The sequence below is a fragment of the Tinamus guttatus genome, unplaced genomic scaffold, assembly GCF_059628265.1.
Source record: "Tinamus guttatus ecotype Peru unplaced genomic scaffold, ASM5962826v1 Tinamus_guttatus_pri_ptg000777l, whole genome shotgun sequence".
Lineage (NCBI taxonomy): Eukaryota > Metazoa > Chordata > Aves > Tinamiformes > Tinamidae > Tinamus > Tinamus guttatus.
In genome coordinates this window covers 316,397-340,955 of record NW_028289311.1, presented here as the reverse complement: position 1 = coordinate 340,955, position 24,559 = coordinate 316,397, and the positions used below count along the sequence as shown (strand labels likewise).

The 24,559-nt window shown below is 37.4% G+C and overlaps 1 protein-coding gene across 8 annotated transcripts in view; it reads left to right on the top strand.

Annotated features, from left to right (window-relative positions):
* FHOD3 (formin homology 2 domain containing 3) overlaps positions 1 to 24,559 on the top strand; it is a 387,720-nt gene that overhangs the window by 274,678 nt on the left and 88,483 nt on the right. For 7 of the 8 annotated variants that reach the window (XM_088537458.1, XM_088537457.1, XM_088537456.1 and 4 more), the window contains 2 exons: positions 5,096 to 5,239; positions 7,539 to 7,777. In XM_088537458.1, coding sequence (XP_088393584.1) covers positions 5,096 to 5,239; positions 7,539 to 7,777 — 383 coding nt within the window. Of the gene's footprint in view, positions 1 to 5,095; positions 5,240 to 7,538; positions 7,778 to 8,995; positions 9,083 to 20,484; positions 20,587 to 22,937; positions 23,316 to 24,559 lie in introns of all 8 variants that reach the window. The other variant, XM_088537461.1, reaches the window with a different exon arrangement.

Here is a 24,559-nt window from a genome sequence, read left to right as displayed (position 1 = left end):
CTGGCTCTGTTATGCTAGAATTGATTCCTTTCATTTTTTTTTTTTCCTCACTAGATTTAAAACTATCTTTAGGAGGAGTTAGTTCTTTTTATAAACAAAGCATCTCGCAGTCAAATGAGCAAAGCGGTCACAAAGATCAAGGACAGAGGAATCCTGTCCTTATAATTATGATCTGGCTTATGGACAGCTTCATGATGTCTTTAATGGGATTTTTTTTTCATGATTATAGAGAAAAGAGCAGGCAATGCATCACATTTGTATTTTTTTTTTGCACAGAGAAGACAAAGAAGGCTCAGATGGTTTCCACTTCTTTAGGCGATGAATTGTCAGACTTTTTTCAGTGCAGACCAAATCTTCATAAGGAATTTGTTTTAAGGAAACATAGTCCTGCTCTCTTCTTTTTCTCCAAGTACAGACTGACAGACTGCTGTTGAATACAAAACCCCCTCAACAGCCATTGCTCCAATACTTTTATTATCTCAATGTTCTCTGCTGAAGATTGAAGTTATTCATGTTAGCCGATGTCATTAATCAGCTCTTAATATTTGTGATTTTAGGCATTAATGAATTTCTTAAATGAGCCTGGTCTCAATACAGATACCTCGGATTTTTTACAGTTCCTGTGTAACCCTTTTTATCTCCCTTTGGTTCCTGCGGTCTTTTAGCTCTTATTCTAATCCCTACTTCCTTCATTTTAACAACTAGTTCCCCATGTGGCTCTTCCACAGAAGTTTTTCTGTGGTCTAGATAGATTAAACCTTTTGTGTTTTCTTTATAAAAATGAAACTAGTCATCAGGTATTAAAAGAAAATTCCATGTTGTATTTAATTCATTTGACCATTTACTTCTATAATTTAATTATTGATTTTTCTTTCAAATTTGCTATAAAAGCCCTTTATAACTGAGATTGTAGTGACAGCTTTATATCAGCTGTTTCATTACTGTTGTTCTTTTCATCTGTATGTTAGAACAAATGCAATATTACCATGCTGAAATTGTTTAAATATCGAATAGGTAGATAGAATTGTTACTAGAGGTGTCAAAATCAGTGCTTTTTAATATATTCAGATAGCACTTATTGTATTTTATCAGATGGTGTAAGATTAGCATTTTAACACCAGCTTCTAAGTAAGTGGTTTATTAGGAGGAACACAGGGCACTACCTAGTGGCCCCTTAGCTCTAGTTGGAGAAGTGCTATTTCAGGCCGATGTGGTGTTAATATGGGAGCTGGCACCTCCTTTTTCTGCAACCTCTCTTCTGTGCATCAGAATTGCCTCACTGGAACAAGGATCTTTGTAGGTCCCGTGTCCTGTGTCTGGCAGGGCCCAGCACCAGATATTTCAGAAGATATGGTAGTTCCCAGGAACACACACACATAAGAGATGCTTCTTCCTATCCAAAAGTAATTGAAAACTTGCCTAATATCCTTGCACATGCTTGTTTACTCTGTAATGCATTTCATCATATCATGTAAAATTTAGATAGGTAGTATGTTTATTTAGTGTGTCGGCATTCTAGCAGAGCTCAATCTGTCAGATGTTTAGTAATAAGAGCAGTTTTCTTCTATGACTTGGACCTCTACACATGCAGTTAGCATAATTAGCCAGACTATCTGTGGTCTGCATCATTGCTTTAAGCTATTAGTGTTTTGTTTATGACAAAAGACACCATGCTTATTAATTTTATTGCCTAGTGCCATCCAGGACAGCACTTTTTAAAAACGGCGAAGAGGGAGAGCCTTTCAGTTTGCAGATAGGCATAGTCTAGGCATAATTTAAGTCTGATTTCAAAATACTGAATATTGAGAAGAATATTATGCTGTTAGCAGTTGTGTATGCTAATAGTCTTGATCATCTAGGAAACTTTCGATGTTTATATTCCTATAGAACTTCCCCCAGTTCCACTCTTCCCCTTCCCCTACTGCCTCACCACAGTTTTTTTGCCTTTCTTTTCATTGAGACTGTTGGCTGTTAGTGGTAGGTAAAATCTATTAGATTTTGGTCAAAATGTGGTTAAGAAGATACATCAATCTCATAACTCTTAGGTGGGGGTTTTGGTTCTAATTTAGGTCACCCCTGGATGCTCACAACAGAACTCGCAGTTGAGCAGACATTCCCATAAGGACTTGAGAGCAACTTGTAAAATAACAATCAAACAAATAAAGGTCCTATAACAGTCTCTCCCATAATTCAGGGATATTCTTGGGAACTGCAGCTGGAGAGAGGTGTAGGAATAAACCTTGACATTCAGAATCATGTTTCCTTTATACGCCTGCATTCTGAAGGGTTTCAGATTCAAAATCCTACTTTTAGTCTAACTAGTGGAACCAAAGCATAAAGTCCAACAAGTAAACCAAGTGTCTGGTTTAAACATGCTTTTCCTACTAGCTGAAAGTTAACTATCTAGCCATCTTTTCAGTCCTTAGGGCAGAAGGAAATATTTGGGACTTATATGTATTTTGATAATGGAGTATCATTTTGATCTCAAGCAATTACTTGAGGAAGAAAAAAAGACCTTGAAAGGACTTGCCAAATTTATGCTCCCAGTGCTCTGCTGATTGCTGCTATATTCTACTTGATAAAACAGGGGCAAAAATGGGGGCATACTCTTGTTTTCTGATGCAACAAGCCAGAAAGTCAGCCATTTATGCAAGCACTTCATGCCCTTGCATTTAATTACCGCAAAGGGCTTTTTCCCATGTCAGACTGAACTGACCTTATCATCCAGTTTCGTTATGATGGAAATTGAATTTTATATGCATTAGTCTCTGAAAATGGATCTGTGAGTATAATGACAAACCATACAAAGGAAAAATATTTGATTACTATAACTGAGAGTTTAATTGCCCAGTTCTAGCAACCAGCTTGCAGTGAAAAATGGATTTCCACTGCTGCAGGATTAAAAATTATGTTAACCAATAAAAAGCTCCTAGCAAAAGCATAGTTGCCAGTTAATAGTACTTAGTGCTGTTGCTTTTACCCTGACGACAGCCTGTCTGACTTCAAGTAAGAGAAAGGAGATGCTGAAAGGCATGGTTGTTTGTCTACTCTTGGACATGTTAGACATCACATTTTATTCTGCTCAAAGACACTCAGGTCAGAATAGTTGCTATCTACCTCTTACATAAGGATTTGCATTTACATTTCGTTGAATTTGCCTTCTCCATTCAATTTACGATTAACAACCTCATTTGCTAATTCCTCAAGTTTCTACTCATTTCAAGGTGTCAGTTTAGGAAAGAACAAAGCAGACGTGATATCTGTTTTTAACATGTGTGTGGAATATTTGCTCTGTGTTCAGTAGTTTTTAACTATATGCTTAAATAGTGTCCTGGAGAAAGGTGACTTCTTAATTACAAGAAGCCTGAAATTACAACCCTGACATTTCACTTAACTTACGGTGTTGTTGAGCATTCTTGTTACAGTGTTCCCTGACTGAACCTTGCTAGTTATGACTATAGTTTGGGAATGACTGAAGGAGATACTGCAGCTTTGTGTTTTATTTAAAATAATAATAATAATAATAAAAGAAAAAAAACAACAACAACAAAAACACCTTGGCAATGCATGTTTTTCCAGTACTTAATTTCACTGGAAAGAGATGCTTAAACTGTGCAGGACATTTCATTCGTCTGTTCATATCACTTGCTATTCACAAAAGTCAGATCAATCCTTCTGAAAGCTCAGCCTGTGTAGGGAAGTAGTCCCCAAGAGCTGTAGTGTTCTGCGCTGTGCTGCTTTGACCAACTTCAGAAATACTGTGCTTCAAAACCCAGTACTCTGGAAGCATAATTCATCCAGTCTCCTTCATTAAAGTGATGGAAATCTCTCTGTGAAAAGCTTGGCTCTTGCAAGTGTTCTCTCTTTGTCTTGCTCTTTCTCTCCTCTATTGGCAATACAGGTAAGTGCTCCTTTTGCCGGAGCAGCTCTGTACCGACTGATCTTTGCAATGAAACGTGTGCTACTCTGCAAGTAGTTTGCCCTGTGCATTCAGTAATTTTGGCTTAACATTAGTGCAGAGCAGAATTAGACTCAAATTCCTGAATCATCCAAAGGAATAGTATAAATTCAGCCCAAGCTGAATAGAAAACATCAATATAGTGGTGACTCTGTTAACTTTGAAAACGCACAAAGCTGTCCGATGCCCACATACTCTCCAGTGCAGTTGTGATAGTGCGTTGATTCCATCCCTATTCCTACTCCGACGTGGTGTATTTGAAGTACGTGTTAAGACTGCAGAAGAGCATCTTCTGTTTCTTCGGGATTTCTGAATTCATCAAAAATGGGAAACTGGATTATGGCAGGAGAAGTGTTTTCTCTCAAACACAGACCAGGTATACTCCAGATTGCAGAAGTTCATGTTCGATGATTTTTACTGATTGGCATCAATTATTTGTTCTAGTGTGCAAAAACTCTTTAATGTTGGTGAGAACCTACCCCATAACTAGGGACTTGTAACTCTTCTGAAATTTTACTGTAGTCAAGAAGTTGTAATATCTTTAATAAGACTTTTCAGGCTGAAAAGGAAAGGAGACAATATCTCTGTAACACGGAACAACTTATGCATTAGGAGAATAACCTCTGCTGCAGGTGTGGAGGAAAGTAGGCACATGATGCATGGCATTTCCTGTTGTCCTCACATCACACAGCTGTGCATTGCACTTCTTCAGGCCTAAGTTACAGGAATCAGTTGGAAATCAGCTTCACTGTTCTTAGCTAAACCATTTTTTCTCTCTTTGCTTTTATCGCTATGTTTGGTGCTTTAACATTCCCTCTTCTTTAAATCTGTAGTTGAATGAAGCCAGAAAGAATCCAACTGTGTATTCTAAAGACCCACATTTTCCATCTTTTTTTTGTATGAAATAATTACATTGATTTGTTTTGCCAATTATTTGGGTTTTTACACAGTGCACAGAGTTGTTTGTTAAAAGCTGTGCCACTTGTTTTTTTATTTTCCAGTGGTGTCTCTAATCCCACATCATGGCTTGTGCTTTATTGAAATCATTCATAGCACCACTTGCCACCCACTTGTAAAAGCCTTTGTTTAATTCTTTTCAAAACAAACAGATTTAAATGTTTTTCCTTTGATTCTTAGACGCTGTCGGGGCTGCCAGATCAAGACTCTTTCTACGATGTGGTGGACTGTCTGGAAGAGTTAGGCATGGAAGCTATTTCACAGAGACACTTGAACAAGAAAGGAACAGACTTGGACTTAGTTGAGCAATTTAACATTTATGAGGTAACATAACATGCCCTGTTTTATGCATCTTACAGCTTGTGCAAACTTCAAAGCTGAGAGGAGAGGGGAATGTAACCTAAGTGAAATTTGGTTATCTAATTTATTTTAAAAGAAAAACATCTGGTTGCTAGATGTATTATTCACATTCATATATGTGACCTGCTACAGTACCTGACTGCATTTAATACAAATGCATTTCATACTAGACATGGGGCATACTTTAAGGCAAAAAAGAAGATTTACTAGTGTCTTTAGAAGCAGTTCTGCCTGCAATTAAAACTTTCTCAGACTGCTAGTTACACATCCTGAATAAAGTACAAGTTCTTGCCATATGCAAAAGTATTCAGCTCATGAAAACATTCAGCTGAGCTCAGCTTCACAAATACTGCTTGTTCCACAGCTGAATACCCAGCACGTCCTTGTTTACAAGTTTATACTGGACCAATTCCTGTATGGTTTGCAGCAGTGGAGTAATAAATGACTTCAAGGTCACCACATAGGTGTAAAATGACCACTTCTGGAATATTTATATGCAAAGATAGGATATCCAGTTTCTTAATAATTAGACCCTTTTCTCAAACTTCGTGAAGCGTTGGATGGGGAAAGTTTAGGCTGAAGTTAATACAATGTAAATGTGAATTTGGTGTGATGAACGGAAATGACTTTCTCTCCGTCTAAGTCCAACAAAAAATTCAGTTGATTTGATTCTCCATTTTCTTCATCTACTCTATACCCATGTCACTCCATAAACTTTAGTAACTTCAGCAGAGTTGCTCCTTACATGCAGCAATTTGCAGAAAGAGTCAAGTCAAGATAAGAACCTAGTAGTGACAGAGGACTCCATGTTCTTTTTTATTTTTATTGTCAGCTCATAACATCCATTTCCAAAAATGATCATGAAACTTAAAAGTTTTTTTTTTTTGTTCCCGCTGTGCTTCTTGAAAGGGCTGATGGCAAAATTATCAGATTGCTTAATGACTACCAGCTTTTTCTTGATAACCAGATTAAATTTAGACATAACTGTCTAAATTCCTTCTTTTTTTTCTGCCAATGTTGTTCTTTATCTAAATTACTCCTTTTTTCCTCACTTAAATAGAATTTTACCCCTTAAGCAGAAATATCACATATCCCCCTCTCCTCATGCTGCCCATGTCTATTTTGGGAAGAATAGTCAGAATAAGAGCACTAATAGAAGGAAAAGAAAGCTAATCCACTCTTCTGTTCACCCACATTACCATAACTGTCCCGTTCTGAATGGATCTTTCCCAAATAATAATGACTTTTTTTTTAATTATTTCTGTGTTTTATATGTGATCCAACGGCATTTTTTACCCAATAACTTCATTGTTTCTACTGGAAAAATCTTGTCATGTACCTTAACACTGACTCGTGTTTTTTTCTTTTTCTTTCTTTGAACTGTGTCATGTTGGCAGTCATTCTACTCCTGTGCAATTTATGACTGATGAGCTCCCAACCTAGGTCAGAAGTTTCTGTCAAATGTCATAATGGTCATCCGATTCTCAACATGCTTCTCCTTTTGTATTATCCCTATGCTTCTCTGAACTGGCAGGAAATACTGGATTTCCATTGAATGACATATGTGAAAGCAGTTATGCTAACCTAAAAACAAGGTGGCTCAGAGGAGAAGCGTGTTTTTTTGTTGTTGTTTGGTTTGGTTTGGTTTGTTTTTTTTTAACTCTACTGTGGTGCCAGTTCACAGAAATAAGCTTGTTTTGTTTTGTTTCCTTTGTTTACTTTGCAGAGAGATCTGCAATAACAGAGATATCAAGTGGGATTCAGTTATGTATACGACTGTTGATCTCTTTCTTGGCTGAGAAGAAATTATGGCACTGTTCTAACATGAGTTTTCAAGTAATAGACCTTAATTTCCACTTGTGTTCCCAAATCTGTATTTGACTACATGTTGAATCTTTAGTCATCCAACACATGAGAGTTTTTTTCTGTTGTTTTCAGTGCAGTGGAGACTTCAGTATTTTTTAAAAGAAGTGAAGGCAGCTATTCAGCTGCTTTGAAAATTAAGTCTTAAATTAAAAAAAAAAAAAAAGAAAAGAAAGAAATCTGTTGTTTACAGGTCCTGTAGTCTTCCAAAAAGAATGTCAATATATAATTCCATTATTAGAGCTGCTGCATTGCACTGGTGAATACTTAGATAGTTGGTTACGGAAAGGGTGACTCATAGTCTTTGTGTTGTGACCAGTTATCTTTTAAAGCCTAGCCGCGAAGACCTCTGATGTCTAAAAGAACCACATAAAAAGTCCTGCCACTCTTTCCTTCTCAGATGACACTGAGGCATGAGGATGGAGATGAGACTGCTGACCCTCCTCCCAGTGGGCGCAAGGACAGAAGAAGGGCCAGCCTTGGCACTAGCGAGCGAAGGGGCCTGGAGCGCCGACGGAGCCGGAGACACTCGGTACAGAATGTCAAAACCACTTTATCAGCCTCTGCAAGTCCGTGCAGTGAGTCAAACCCTACCTACATGCTAGGTCATGGACAGCGCATTGAAGATCTCAGTGAGAAGTAAGTGGACAAGCTAAGGAATACTCTTTTCTTTTCCTCTATTTCTTTCCATTATATTCAATGCACTTTACTAATCTGCCAGCTGTTTCTGTTTCCTTTTTTTCCTCTTTCTGTTGCATTATAAAAGAAAAAAAAATGAAGGTTGAAAGAAACCTCTGTAGGTGACTTGATTTATCTATATATCTAGATTCTTTGGCACTATCTACCTCAAGGAAATGAACCCAAACTACATGACGTAGAGCATTCAGCATTCAGAACTAACCAAGGTTAATTACATCTAGTGACATATTTTATATTTAAAATATCAACATAATAGAAGACTGTAACATGACTATAGTCACATTAGTGTGATTTATTTGTCCTGGATATGTTACAGTTAATTCCTTTCTTTTTTTTTTTTCTTTTTTTTTCTCTGGAATTATCATTCCAGAATAAATATTTTCCTTTGAGACTGCACTATAGTAGTAAATGCATCTGATGTTTTATAATTAATGGAAGAGAGACAGTAATGACTAGTTGGAGAGCTGTCTGAAACACTACATTGCCAATACCATTACAGTTGACTTGGACTATGCATGATTAGAAAAAAATGGGAGCTGCAGATCCTCAGCATGTCTGAATACCACACAGGAGGGCTGGAATTAATTTCGCCCAAGTTAAATGTCTGATCATCTTGCCTCCCTTTGAAGTCAGTGGAGAGCAGAAAGCACTTCTAGACCTTCCATTATCTAACGTATTCTACATGCCTGAAATTTCATCTAGGATGAATCATGCTCTGAAACTGGCTCTTTTTCTCTGTTGACCATAAAGGGAGTCTGGCTGATTAGCTCAGAGGTAGATATGTGTGCTGGAGGTACCTAAAGCTGACCAGATGTCTGTCATCCAGTGGCTTACAGATGCAATTTGAAAAACCAAAGCATGCTCTATGAAGAACATTTCCTGTATTAATCATAATATTTTGGAAGTTGTTTGAGGATTTCTGCTGGGTAGCACCAGATGTAAACTAAGAGCCTTAATATCCCCCATTTTAATGTAAAGCAGCCCATCTTGCAAAGCAAACCCAATTTACTGAAGTTGAATGGCTTCAAGCAATATGAAAATATCTCTGGATAATTTAAATATTAGAGGCGTGTTGTATATGACATAAAGACTTTTTTTTTGCATTTGGCAACACATTCATGCTTGTTTTTCATCACTTTCTATTGGCCGGGTCTGTAGTGAGCTGGCAGCCAAGCGCCCCATGGTCTTACAGGCTGGTGACAAGGGTGACAGTGCATTTGAGGCCGAGTTTGAGGCAGCTTCGGTGTGAGTACAGCTGAGACTTCAGCTGCTCCGCATGCAGTGCCTCTTGCATGTTTTTGGCCTCCTTTTCATGGCACACTAACGGGACTGGGAATCTGTCTTGATAGATTTGCAGCAAACATCATTGGCATGTTGAAGTGATGAGTTTGGATTAGAAATGGGGGAATGCTTCAGCTACACAAACATTGTTGGTTCTATTGTTGCAAACAAATACTTGGGTTAAGAGGGACACACACTTGTACTAGTACATTTTCTCAGTATTAATTTTTGCTTATTAGATTTATTTTGCAATAATTCTTTGGAAATTTTTAATAAATTTGTTTCAGCTGATTTTTAGTAATGGTGATCTTTGCAAGTTCTTTGAAATATTTTTTTCACTAACATATCATAATTTCAATTAGTATTATTTTCTGGAAAAACATAGGCACTCCTATCTCCCTTGAGGTTGACATAATGTGAAGCAGAATTTTAAGTTAGGAAAGAAATTTAGTAATTTTAATTTCATATTGCAGTAGTTCTTGGCATCTCTTCTGTGAAAGTAATTAAATTCTCATTTATTCAGGTGTATTGTTTTTCAACTACATCTGGAATCTCTGTTTTATTCATCTGCCTCTTTAAGGAAGGAGACATGGATTATGAATGTGTGTAAGATGGGGATGTTTAAGGAGAGTACTAGCTAAAAAAAAATCCTTTCCTCGCAATAACTAAAAATGGGAAGTATTACTTTTAGTTAGCAAAGTGATGTGGTCACTAAAGACCACAAAATATGTTTCGGTGCACAAAGATGCAGATTTTACACTGAATGAAATTTTCCATATCGTTGAAGAGCCATGATGGCTCTTCTCGAAGTCCAGCTCAGTTGCTAGTAAATAAACAGTTGAGAAGAACTGATTCTGATTCTGTCCTTCACAATTTTTAGCCGCATCATCACACTAAATGTATAATTCTGGTAGGAAGAGGAACCAGCTTTCCTGCTTTACAAATCCCAGTCAGTCTCTCAACTTTCAATGAAATAGTGCAGGTGCATAAAACAGTAGCGCCACACATCATACTTAAACTGGGAGCAAAAACAGCTAAAGAGAAAACTTTGTGGCTTCTGTTTATTCAAACATAAACACAGGACAATAGTAATGTCAAATGATTCTTGAGCAGGGGGGGTTGGACTAGATGATCTCAAGAGGTCTCTTCCAACCTCAACCATTCTGTGATTCTGTGATTCATGTGATGTTGCACAGTTCTAAAGTTTGAATTAACCTTAGGTGGAAAAAACACCTTATCGCTACATTGTTTTACTGCTGGAATTATTAAGTTTACAAATTTGAGAGCATGATCACTGCAGCAATATTTTTGACTCAAAGAATTTTAATACAGCGTTGTAAGTTTAGGCCTTACTGCAATTAAGAATGAAATTTTATAATTCCATTTTTAAAAGTATGTTAAAAATATGATGCAGTTATCATCTGCTTTTGTCAAATTACAGGCTTGTGTGAGCCACACTGCTTCCCTCATTTCTGTTGTAGTGAGGACTGTGTAAAAATTGATCAAGGCTAATTATCATGTCCATAAACTGAAAGTATCTTTTGTTCATCCAGGACAGGCAGATGTCTTTCACTATTGATTTTCTTTTGAGTTGTAACCCTAGTCCTGTCCAAGGCAGGGACAAAGTCTGCAAGACTGCAGTAAGTTTTTTCTGTGCTGTATTTAGTTGAAAAATATTCTGAACAAAGAAGCACCAGCCTCTTCGATTGGAAGCTCCTTAGCTACATATTCTTCATCACCAGGAAACATTTAACACTATTCGTAATAATTTTACTCTGTTGGTCCTGCTGGTTTCTCTCTGCTTTGTGTGTGGTTGCAAATTTCTGTCTTGTTTTACAGCGGATTAATGCCTTTAAGTTCAGTGGAATTACTACTGATGGACAATTCTTACACTGTGCTGAATTTTCTTTTAGGCAATATTCTTGGTTATTTTTGGACTTTGCTACCAAAATCAGTGGAAGGTTCAAGTTCTCCCTCAGCATTCTCCTTCCCACAGTGTTCATGCTTCTTTTCTGACTCCATCAGCTGGCTTGGCAGTTGCTTTGCTTTTGTTTACCACATCAAACAGGTTGTTCACAGTCATCTGCTTTGTGTCAACCGATAAGTCTTCCAAAAAGAGAAAAATCCGGTAAAGCAAAAAAAGACAATATTGGCCAAATGCTGTTCTGTCTCACAATGCTCTATATCCAAAAAAGTTCTCTGAAGTCAGTGGAGTTGCTCTGATTTATGCCAGGCTAATTGAGAGCAGACTTCAGATTTTCAGCTGGGAAAAGTTGACCATAAATGCTATGGGCAACTAAAAGGAAAACTTACAGGCCTTTTTCATCCATTTCGCAACCTTCCTCCAAAGTAAATATATTGCTTTGCTGCCTGTGGTTCAAAACAAATAAAGACCAAAATCTGCTTTGTGTTAAAATAGTTTTTATGGAGAATTAAGCCCAGCCTAATGTGTCTGCTATGGAACAAATAAATAAATAAATACATTGGTAATGACTACTAAATAAAGCTAAGTTTGGTTTAAAGATATGTAGGCCAAGAGTTGGGAAACTCTTGGTTCTGTCTTAATGGAGCGGGTGGCCCTCGCAAAGGCCCTGTGCATACACAACAATGAACCAGAAACAACTACTTCTCTAGCTTTTCAAGTGAATCTGTTTCCCATTTGGCTGTATGCTTCGCTTTGATCAATACTGCACTGAGAACATTCCCCTTTTCTCTCCTGTAGTGTCCCGCCAGAATTGCGCCATCCGGACTTAGCAAATGAACCCAGGAAATCATCTAGTATATTTACCTTGGCAGCTTTAATCACTGTTTTGCATGAAGAGGTCTGTCTAAGTTTTGTAGAGGGCTTTGCACATTAATTGTATTCACATAAAATTGTTATATCCAGTAGTAGATATGTGCCTCGCTTTACCAGACTCCTTTTTCTTAGTCTTCATTTTTAATATTTTCCCTGATTCTACTTTGCTTTACATCATAAAAAATCAAAAAAAAAAAAAACACACAAAGTAATTTGCTAGGGTGAGTCACTATACTAGTTCATCTGGAGATAAGCAAGCTTTCAGGAAGACACACTGTTGATGCTGATGTATTTGAAGCCTAGCATGTAGAAATGCTAACTGGCATCAGAGGCATCTCAAAGAGAAGTCTGCATGTTCATTTAGCAGCAGAAGCTAGATTTAAGAAGCTATCTTTAGACCATAAGTATAAAAAAGCATAAAGAGCAACTGCTGAGGTTCACCTGAGGCTTCCAGATCCTTTATTCTGAAAAAAATTAACCTTCAGGAGAAGCATCTTTTTATGTTGGAACAGGAGATGCAGAAGAGCAAACGGAGCTGTGTAGCTAAGTATAGGTTGTTTTAATACTAGATCCTAAGGAAGGACTTAGGAAACAAGGTGCCATTTGCCTCATAAAGTCTCTGGGTGGATGCTAAATTATTACAACTTGTGAAGTCAAAAACTCATTGGAAATACTGAGCTGGGCATTTTTAAGAGTCTTACCTGGAAGGCTCTTAGAACTTTTTCTCTGAGCGAAGAGTAGCTCCAGAAATTCCCAAGTTTTCTGCAAGTCTCTGTCTAGTTGGGCAACGTGCACTGAGGCCGAGGGCTTTCACACACTTCATAAAATTCTAAAAAATTTGGAAAATTGTTGCCTAAATAAAGAATAAGCTGTGCTGCAAAGTCATAAGGAACTGTTTGTTAGAAAACAGCATGCGTCTGATGCTTGAGGACTGCTCAGGAAGAGATCATGACCAGCTATATTTTGGTTTTACCAGAAAACAATGGACATAGCTGAGCCTCTTATGCTAAGAATCTTTTTCTGCTTAACTTGGGATTCTTGTTACATTTCTGTCTAACTGCACAGACCTCGGTTTGGCTGTTGTGCTCCATCAACCGATAATTGAATTTGCTTCATGTAGAGCCAGGCCTGCAGGGGTAGTTTGTTCAAAATACATCTGAGATTTCTATTTTTTTTTCTTCAATTTTTTTTTATGACTTCCATGTTTTCAAACATCCTAAACTGCAACTAATCTTCAGTTTTCTCCAGCATTTAGCAAAACAAAATTCTAGTTTTTGTCATTATGGCTTTCCAGTGCTTAGATTTATAAAAATTTACAGCTGTAAATTGCAAGGCTAGTTTTTTGGTGGTGGTTGGTTCGTTTCTTTTTAAAGTTTAGGATGGGTGTTTTTTGCCTCTCTTAGGGTTGTCATCTGGAATACGAATACAGATAGGTATAAAAAAGCAAAGTTGGGAGATTCAGGCCTTACTCAGGTTCTGCTATTTTAGGTTTGGGCAGAGCAGACACATTTGTTTCTCTCATTTTCCATATTGCTGGAAAGGTTAATCTGAACATGAAGTCAAGCAGATTTAGAAGGAGGGTGAATAAAAATAAAACATTATGTGAAGTTAACATCTTGTAAGACAATCTTGGAGTGATCTGGAAGGAATGCAATAGAGGAGAAGGTGTGAATGAAACAGGTTATATGCTGTTTTATTTCACGTCCATACCATAAACAGAAGATTTTATTCATGTGAAGATAGGTACTGACCATTAATACCTTGGTAATTCAAAAAAAAAGTTAAAATTTGATGAATTTCTTATGTACTGGTTCTATTCCTTCTTGAGTTTTATATCACCAGTTTTATCTGAATTTAAATATTCACTATGTTCACTAGAAACCTCTGGTTTTGTAGTAAGAATACTTTTTGCTATGGAGCTGCTGAAGGGAAATGTTTTGTACTCAGGAAACACACAGAATCCATTTGTCAGCACTGGCTTTTGCTGTAAAAGCAACGGGTAGATTTTTCTGCTTGAATTTCAAGAGGCAGGAATAAAATACTGTGACTTAACCCAAGTTATGAAACACAATGCGTCTTAGCTTAATGATTTTTTCACTATGTATTTAGCTTAGTTGAGCTACCTGAGAAAGTATAACACTGAAGCAGGATTCGAATCCTTATCTCCTGAGGCCCAGGTTGGCATCTTATCCACCAAACTATGAATCTTAGAGACTTCACCTCTGCAGTGTGTTTCCAGCATTTGTAAACATGATCCTGTGAAGCCTGGAAAGATCTTTACACATATGATGTGATGTGAAGAAAAAAGACAATGTTTTGGCACGTTTCCATTACCAGAACTCTCTCTTTGAAGTAGGGGGCAATAAGAGTGACCTTGAAGTGTCAAGCAATATGCAATTCCAAGCTCTAAAATCACCATTTGTTCTCTCATTCTGTATATGTTTCCAGTTTTTATTACTCCTAAAGTCTCTGTATATGATGATTCTGTTTCTTTATCGCCTCGGCTCATATGTATGTAAAGACAGCAATGCTATTCAGTGATCAGAGAGCTGGGACTCCTGAAGTACTTGTGTGGTCCTAGGAAGCCTCTGCCTTCACTCCCTCTACCCTGGTGTCCTGTATAAAACAGCTACAGCAATAAAAAAAGTGTTGCAATATTGCCTGGGTATTATTTAGGTATGAAGAGTTTTTACTGATCATGTTTTGAGAATAAATAATAAGAGTAATCTGATGATAATAAACAACCAAAAAATTAAAAGCATGCCTTCCCTTTTCCTGAACAAAGTGTCCTTGAGGTAGGACAATTAGAAGGATATTTTATTTCTTAATTAGGTATCATATTTTCCTCTCTGTGCAGCACATTTTGAGGCTTTCTATATCAGTTGCTATGCATAAACTATGCATCTTGTGTTTTCATCTTCGTTCAACTTATGTTTTTTGGTGTTTACTCCTGCATGAAAAACTAGTTGAAGGGTCCTGTCAGTGTAGGAAGAGCAGCAGAAGAGGCATTTTTTTGTTTTACAGGGGCTTAGCAATTTGGCAATGAATGATGCTCTCTAACCTATGGAAGTGAAATGTTACTCATAAATTGAGGATGATGGCAAGCCATTGCAAAAGAAAATAAAATTACATCCACCATGACTTACAAATATCTCTCCTTGATGGAACATTTTTCATTTTCTATTTGTTCACCTGTAAGGAGTTCAGAGAAGCAGCTTTCCAAGTGCCATGCAAGAGGGAAAACATATCAGATGTTTGAATGAAAAAAAAAAAACAAACTTGAAAGTAATGCAAATCAACTGTACTATTTCAGTGAAAATAATATTGTAGGAATAGCTAATGGTCATGTTACTTCACTGAGTGTGGCCTGAAGTGCTATTCAGTAGCTGCTGCTCTGGAAGGCAGTCAAAGTTTAAATGAAAGGAATTTGAAGAAGCTGTATTGAAAAGCACTTGTCTTAATTAGAGAGCAAGAAAAAAATTTTCCTCATCAGTAATTAACTGCACATACGTTGGTATTTCTGGTTTCCAGAACTCATTAATGTTGAGTTTCTCAGTTCTCTGTTTTCTAGCTCACATCATAACTTAAAAAACCCTTTTGTCATGGGAGTCTGATGTTCCCTTTTCTTCGGGATTTCGTTACATTTCACTCTGTGGGTGATCTAGAAAGACCCAAAAGTAAATGTTGGGTCTTGTCTAATAACCTGCAAAATTAAAAAAACATTCAGTGAGAATTTTTATTAAGATTATATGAGCCCTACAGAATCAGATACTAAAGGGAGATCATTTAATTCACTCTTGTCTCATTAGGCTGTGCGTGCATATACAAACCAAAATGTCTGTAATGAAGTTACGGCAAAACTGTCCCCTTTGCAATTGCTTTATACTTAGACATTAGTGCTCTTCTGATAGATGTTAGGAGCTATTAGTTTTAGACATTAGTAGCTATTCTGGATTAGAATGGTCTGAAGAATATCGTGCCCTTATAAGGGGGCAAGTAGAGGAAAATGTGGTTCTGTAGTCAGATTGATTTTGCAGTAGTAAATAATGGGACTGCTATATGTTTATGTGTATTTGGTATGATCCTTAGGAACCTTATGGACCTTGCCCCAGCATTTAAATAAACTTGCAGATGCTTCCCTTGATTTTTTTTTCTATTATCAATCTGAAAATCTATTGTTTATCTCTCTGCAATCTAGAGCAGCCTTTTGGTATGAACAGATCTGATAGTGTTCCTTAAATCTTTTTTTCTTAAAAAACAGAGCAAAGATAATCCTTCTGTTTTAAAGCCTTAGCCTGATGATTCTCTGTCCATAAACAGCACTTTTTATAATCCTTTTAAACATGAACATATTTTAAAGGGCAATAAATGCTTCCATGTCAAACTTGTTTTCTTCCCACTGAAACAAATGAGTAGTAACCGTATCTTATATGTTTGTTCAGCTGCTGTTACTCATGATGCACTTTTTCAAGGCTTGGGTGTTGTGTTGTGTTGTGTTTTGTTTTTATGTAGGTAATGGTAATCCATTTTAAAGATGAAAATAAACGCATTGGTTGTGCTAAAATCTACTTTCGCCATTTAGCTTTTGTTGAAATCTTTCTAATCTGCTGCTTTCATCATAGAACTTAAATAACTGAGTGATGGCTTTAGTGTTAGTTGAATATAGCAGGTCCTTCAGAATTAACTGAAGGCCTCCCTCCCCACCCCAGCATAAATATATGCCTTTTGTTAAACAAGATAAGTTGCCCAGTGCTACTGAAAAACACGCTGACTTCTGCAGGCTATTTTGAAAAGCTCTCTGTGAATCATTTTTCTTAATCTAATGTTACTATTGGCTACTGTTGGTCAAATCTCTACGTATATGTGGGAGCAAAATTGAGTTTTGCCATATCATCCCTTCTTCATTTCATGCAAAAATAAACAGACGACTGAAGGATACAGATGAATTCCCAAATGTGTCTGCTGTTCTGTTTGAACATCTGTGTGACCAACAGTCTTGCATTTATTATAGTGACATCTGTTTTAGTTGATATTTTCCTGTTTTAGTAAATCTTTAAGTGGATGTTTTCTTTTTCTACATTTTGAGAAAGATTTACCTAGCAGATAACTTTTTTTTTATTTTCCTATGAATAGAATATCTGTTTTCTAACAGTACGGACAGATAGCCACCGCTATTGCTTCTGTTGAAAAGCGTCTCTTCTGACGGAGAGCTTACCTGTCCTTCTGTGATCTGAATCTGATCTGCTTTCAGTGGATGGTCCAGAGGTCCAAAACTGTTAGTTTAGTTGCTGAGAAGGCCTTTTCCAGATCTCAAGGATCTCCCCTAAGTGTGTCATTTATATTCTACTGTGCGAATTGCCTGTGGCCAAGGATGGCTTCCACAGGCACCAGGGGACTGTGCCGGCCTCTGTGCCACACTGGGCATCTCTGCAATGGAGCCACAGAGATGCTGCTCCTTTCTCTGCCCCTTCCCACTTCAGTGCTGGGGGCATACTGTCTGTCTAAGATTAACAGGGGAAAAGAGCTTCTTCTAGTCTTGCGATTTGGAAATCGAAGAGATTGGCCTAGTAAGAGAATTATCTGGAATCTCTAAAATTAAGCCTATGGTTTAAGCCTATAGAGTTTGAAGGTGACTCATAGAGTCAATGCGCTGCTACTAGATATTAGTAGGGAAGTGAAGGCTTCAGTTAACTTCCACCCTCTGTCACAGCAGTAGGTGAGTCATGTGACTGTATAGATTTGCTTTCCTGGTGAGAGTTAAAGATATTGTTTTTCACAACTCTCTCCATCCCAAATCTCAGAATCTGTCTCTTGTGGAACAAGCAGATATGTTGGCTATCAGGAGCCTTGGAGCTGCCTGTCTACCAATTCAGATGCTCTTCTACGCATGCAACACCTTCATTTCGTACTGAAAAGTTCTGTGAGTGGATGTATGTATGAGTACCTATGCTTGCTTCTTAGAGTCCACCCATTTGATTTAAGGAAATGCTAGTGCCTAAGCAAAATGTTTTATTGATGACCCACATCATGGCTCAGTTTTCTGGTTCGTTTTTGATAACGCAAGCAACTGGTCTTAATCTGGGCATTCTTATTGCAATTTTAAGGGCTGCTTGGTTTTCTGCTTCTTTGAAGAAAATGAGGCCTTCCAGTTTAAGTGAGATGCAGACTTTTTGTTTTTGTTTTCTATTTTTGGTGCATGACTGTTCACAAACTCTAATTTTATAAAGCCTGTCATATATAGCCTAAATTTAGGAAGTTTTCATATTTTTAACTAAGAAGTTAGTTGTATGGGAGTCAGATTTCCCCAATTAGAGCAATGCTTTGCTAAGCGATAAAAATTAAAGCACTATATTTCAGTTCATTATAGCTCACCAGTAATGTATACTTCATTTGTTATATGTTTCTTATACAGAAGGTCAGCATTATCTGAAATTAATGTCTAAATTTAGACTACTAATTCCATATATATTTTCAAACACTTTTTCTTTTTTTCTAGGCAAATTGACTGTTGGGTTCAGGCTTTAGGTACCAATTAAATAACCCATTCTAATAAATAAAGAATACAAAAGTTTTGAAATCTGTGGAAGAGAACAGCTTTCATTGCTGGTAAATAAAAGCCTCACCATCAAAGACCTAAAGACCATAGATTCGGGGTTATAATTACAAGATTTAAAAGCGAATGAGAAGATCTCAAGGCAAACATCCCACAATATGGCCCTCAACACTAGTTTAGGGAGCTGATGGTGAATACTTTCTCCTCTCTCCCTAGCTTCCTTTGCCATTCAGTGCATATGTAACACTGAGAGTTCCCAGCTCAACTCCTATCATGTAAAGTTGCCATGAGTTCACATTAAACTCCCATCCTTGCTGCTGTTCACTTAGGTGAACAAATACATAACTCAAAGAATCTTTTCAGATTTTTAATATTCGTCATATCCAATGAGCAATTTGATTACAATTCTGAGCCTTTAGGGACATCTGAGGGGAGGCAAGGAATTTCATGGCATCAATTTTGAAGCCTGCCTGTGATAGCTGAAAACAGAGTAGTCCCTGAGTTCTACATATATACAAATACAACTACTACTAAGTAGCTATATAAATTTAAACTTACATAACTTCATGCAAATGTGAGAAACTTTAGATGGACCCTTTGTGTAACACTCGATGGCATCATGATCTCACATTCTCAATATTCTTTCTTCTTGTAATGTGGAAATGTGCCAATCTGAAATGAAAAAAAAAAAACCACAACATGCAGAACATCCCATTGGAATTACAGAAAAGAAAAACAGCTTTCAGGAAAATACTTAAAATACATCTGTCCTTTAAACCTTGTTACTGCTTGTATGCCTTTTTTTTTTTTTTCATGGAACATACCTACTCTTACTCATCACTAAAACAAGTTGAGAACTAGACCAGCAACAGGACAAAGGGTGATGGGTACAAATTGAAACATTGAGGAAGTTCCACCTCCATGTGAGGAAGAACTTCTTTACTGTGAGCGTGACAGAGCACTGGAACAGGCTTCCCAGAGAGGTTGTAGAGTCTCCTTCTCTGGAGATCTTCAAAGCCTGCCCGGAGGCAGCCCTGTATCATGTGCTCTAGGTGTCCGTGCTTGAGCAGGGGGATTAGACTAGATGATCTCTAGAGGTTCCTTCCAACCTCAACCATTCTGTGATTCTGTGAATTGCAACTGAACAAGAAGTCCCAAAACAGAAAATATTTTCTGAATTTCCTATGACTCCATTGGTTTGGGGAGGAAAAAGCATAAGGGGGAGGGAGCGGAGGCAGACAATGTAGCCGCCTTTTTGGATTAATATAGTTTTCTTTTTACTTACGAGGTTTGTACGTTATGGAGGCTTCATGTGTTACTTACTTTTTTTTTTTCTTCCAGACTGACCACTGAACCAAAGCCTGCATTGACAACACTAATGATTCTTTACTTAAATAGTTCATGTACTGGCATCCAATACCTAAAATAATGCTGTTTGCAAATAGCCCTGAACTTGTTTAGTCCTTCTGTTACTTCTAACTTAATGTTTCATCCCATTCTATTTTCCAGTTCAGCTGTGTAACAGAAATGTTTTATTTGTGTTAATTTAAAAGTGTGATACCATGTGCCAGCTTAATTGAGCGTGCACTGTGCTGTAAGTCATATGAACTGCACGCTGGTATTGTCATGAGTGCTTTCCATTAAGGTCTGTGCGGGTAGTGGTGCTGCACCAGTAAAGCTGAGCTCCAGAAAAAAATGGTGCAACGAATTTTGGTGTCTTAAAAATTAATAATAAAAAATGTAAACAGGGAGATGGTGCAACAAATTTTGGTGTCTTAAAAATTAATAATAAAAAATGTAAATAGGGAGGTGGTAAAATTCGGGTATCAGTCACCCGTATGCCAGCCTACTGGGAAGATGTAGATGGCTGTTTGTCTACTGTTGGAGCTCCCTTCTTCTTGCCCTCCACGTCTAGCTTCACTGAGTTGTTTTCTTTTCTGATGACTCACGTCGTTTTCTCTTCCACCTTCTCTCTTTCCATCCCGCTGTGTGCCTCTTTCCTTGATTTGACCTCAGAGCGGAGGAAGAGTCTGAAGAACAGGAAGAAGAGCAGCCAGTTACAGAGCCCAATACTGAGGATGAGGGGGAGGAAGAGGCCGGTAGGCAGGTCAAAGCCAGGTACCAGGACTTGGTATCGTCCCTGCATCTTTCCTTGGCTCTGTAGATCCTGGCATTAACTTACTACCCCTTTTAACTCACATTCCCAGCTTTCTGTTTAAGCCACCCTCCAGGAAATTTATTTGATCTGCTATTGTGTGTGTGCTAATAGGAACACATTTAAGTGTATCTGTTCAGTGCACAAAGAACTATTTGCCTTCACTCATTCTTGATTATTTTGGTACAAAATGAGTAACAGACACAAATTGTAAAGACACTTAGCAGAGACCCTAACTTTTTCTGAAGCATGGCTTAGGCTTATCTTTTTAGCTAGAGTGATGCTGAAATGTCACAATGCTTTGTTGAGCTAGGCTGTTGCTTGGTTTCTTAGGTTTTCTTTGTTCATCTCTGATTTCATTTCATCTCTGTTTTTATTCTATAACCTCGTTAACAATATCTGTCGATTTGGAGAAGATTGCCATTTTTTGAATATTGCCTCTGATTTATTTTGATTTTTTTTTTTTATAAGCAAGCACTACCTAGAGGTAAAGCCGAGTGATAGACATACATCATTTCCTACATCTATGCATGTGTGTGTATAGATGGGTATAAAAAAACAGCTATCAAAACTATTCTCATGTAAAATTTTCCACTTATTTCTGAGGAATATATGGATTTGGCATCTGGCAACTTTATCGTAATAAATTGGGGAAAAAAGGAAATATGATCTTCTTTCCAGACAGCCATTTGATTTAAGTTAAATTGTTTGGCTTTGCAACTCGGCAAATGAGATGGATTGGATTTTTTTTTAACCAACCACATTCATGCAGACACTATACAGCATGGAAGGAAGAAAGGAAACTGTTTAATGTGCAAATTCCAAAGAAAACACTGTACTGTTGTTATTAATATCTTCCAGTCTGAAAATCTAGCCAAAGGTTGCCTGAAATTTCAAAATTAAATGATAATTTCCTCAAATCCAAAAGCTTAAAAGTCAAAGCTAAGACAGTAAATCAGATGAATATACTAAATACGGTGAAAAGCAGAGTTTAAAAGCCATATACAGGGCGTAATGTGCTTATAAGCCACCATTCTTTTAAAAGTATAGTCACTGTGAGGTGGTGGATACTCAGATGACTTTCCTAAATATCTTCTTTCACTGTCACTGGAGTATAACAGAAATGGTAGGTAGTCTTGCATTTATTCTAAATCCTGTCAGGCAGGATAGGAATAGTCTGGCTTTAGTGATTGTTGTCATGCACATCTGGAAAAAATTGATGAAGTTTTTCAGCTTGTCCTATGCCTTTCCATTCTGAGTGTATATACACCTGATGATTAACTTCGTTATGTCCTATGTATAATCCTGTATATCCTATTGAATAATATACTATTTGACTCTATGGCAATCCCAAGAGAAGGTCCAGTTGCTTACACACTGTGTGGGTGGAGGCAGAGATGGTGCCGTCACCTGCTGAACGACGCAGCTCAGAGCCCATGGCAGTGCTTATGCTCAAGGTGGTGGACGTAGCCGGGAGTTCATACCCCATGGCTTTTCACCTGTCCTGCTCTTCCTCCTTTGGTCATTCAACAACACATACTTACATTAGAGCAAGACAGGCACATTTTCCACTGCACTAATTGTACAGGTAGCTCTAGTGGTGTTCATCTAACACCAGCACAATGATCGAATGGGATGAAGACTCTCAGATAAATTAGTAACTTCACACCTAAGCAAACAACTTGGTAAGATGTTGTTTTGAAATGAGCTTTAAGCTTTAATTTTGACTGAAGAATGCTGATTTGGCAGTTTTCATTTTCATCTTTGGTGGATGAGTGTTTCTGGGTTTTTAGTATCAAATATCAAATTGATAGATTATAATACCTAGGGAAGATTATAATAAGACATCTGGCCTTCAGCTGTCCTCAGACAGTGTATTAAGATACTGTTCTGTATGCCAGATCATCCAGAGTGTTGAGACTACTCGTGCTTCCCAAATAACAGACTGCATGAAGATAGTGCAGAAAATTAATGTGAAGAAGTTCATGAAAATAAAGCTCCAATCAAAATTCAAACTCAAAGTTCTCAAAGTCGGTCGATTAAATCCCTTGCATTTCTTTTGGCTGAATCCCTCCCTTCTCCCAGCTTTTCTGACCACAAGAAGAATCCTACCAGGACACAAAGATTTGAGAGTTGTTAATTAAAAAAAAATGAAGAAAAAGAAGGAAAAAAAATAGATTATCTACATTTATGGACTTTTTGTTTGACTCTCCAAGCCTTTTTGTTTTCCCAAACACTATAATCTACTGATCTCCCTTTTCCCCATTTCTCTCTGCCTCTCTTTTCCCTTCCTCGCAACATTTTCCTCCTGCAGTGAGGTCCCAAGTGCCCACGAGTTTACGAATAAGAACCTTTCACAGTACTCTGATGCTTCAACCATCTCAAGTGCAATTTCTCCACCTAAGAGGCCTCTACCCTGCTCTAGAGCAAAGAGCTCTTCCAGCAGCTCCTCTACTGTGCCTGATTCATCTGTCTCCCACCAAAACTCTGTTTATTCATCACCATCTTCACCTGCGGGAGTTTTGCTAAACTCTTCCCAAAATTCATCAGCATCCATTACCCCAAAGGCATCTCCGATGGTAGAGAAGCTACCGTATGTACCACACACTCCTTTTCACCTCTTCTCATATGACTTTGAAGAAACTCCAGCATCTCTGAAAGAAAAGGAAACAGATGTGATAAGGGAAAACAGGTAGATTTTATGCAGCTGACATTAATTTTTAGATAAATGAATAACACCTTTTGAGAGTTTTATAGTGGTAATAAAGTGCTTACTGTGTTATATTATTTCCAGAACATACTGTATTTGTTTTAGTCATGTAAGCCTACATTTTTATTTAATTGATATTCTCCCATTGCCTTTGTTGCCTTTATTTCATCTTACTCCTCCTCAAGGTCTACAGTTAATAAGTAACCTGGCCTCCTCTGTATAGCAGTAGATAAACAATGTGTGATTTGGAAGGTCATGTGTAGAAATATTATTCTCAGTTACAACAATGTAATTTGCAGTCATGATTTCTTAAAAATTAATGGAGTTGTTCTGATGCAGAACTGTGAGAGATCAGATCAGCACATGGAATTCAAAGGTGAAATCCTGGCTTCAGAGGCTGAATTGCCAGATCTCGAATTTGCTGTTAAATTATGCTGCATATCCCTGATAGATGTTAGTTCAACTTGTGCTGGTAACAATGATTTAAATTAAACCTTACAAAGCACATACAGCACTTGAAATATGCAGGCTTCCCTCTACAATGTATGGTCATATTTGTCTGCTCATACATTTGATTTTTAATTCTAATTTTGAATTTTCCTGTCCTAGCCATTTGCAAACATGTAAAGCTTTTTGTTTTATCTCAATCTGTTTTGTAATAAGACAGACAACAATAGATAAAACAGAAAGTAATGCTAGAGAATCACTTTAAAAAGATGATGGTTTTTAGCTTCCTTTCCTGATGGTCAGTGTTTGATGTTATAAATCTACACATGCATTATGAGCATATTTATTTCTTCCTTTCTCCAGCAGTCCTTCTGAATTTTTGCATGTGAAAAAAATATTTTGATTCCTTTGATCCTTTTAATTTTCAATCTTTCTCTTCTGATAAGTGGGTGTTTATTTTCTGCTGTTTTTTGATTTCTCTGAGAAGCATCTTAATTCAAATAACTGTTGAAAAAGGACTTAGTTTAGATATCTTTCTTTGAACTCTGAGATCCCTCCAAATTTACATTTTCCTGCATATTTGCTATTTTCCCTTAGGCCTTTCCCACTCCTTTACCTCCATCTCCATTACTTCTACTGTTACTGTTACAGCTTTTAGAAAGAATATATAAGTAAATGGTCAAATAACTCCCTTTCCCTGCAGAATTTAGTATTTCTGCGGTGATTTTTTTTTCCTCTGACTATCCTTGTGCTTTTCTTTATCATATAGGATGGAAGGT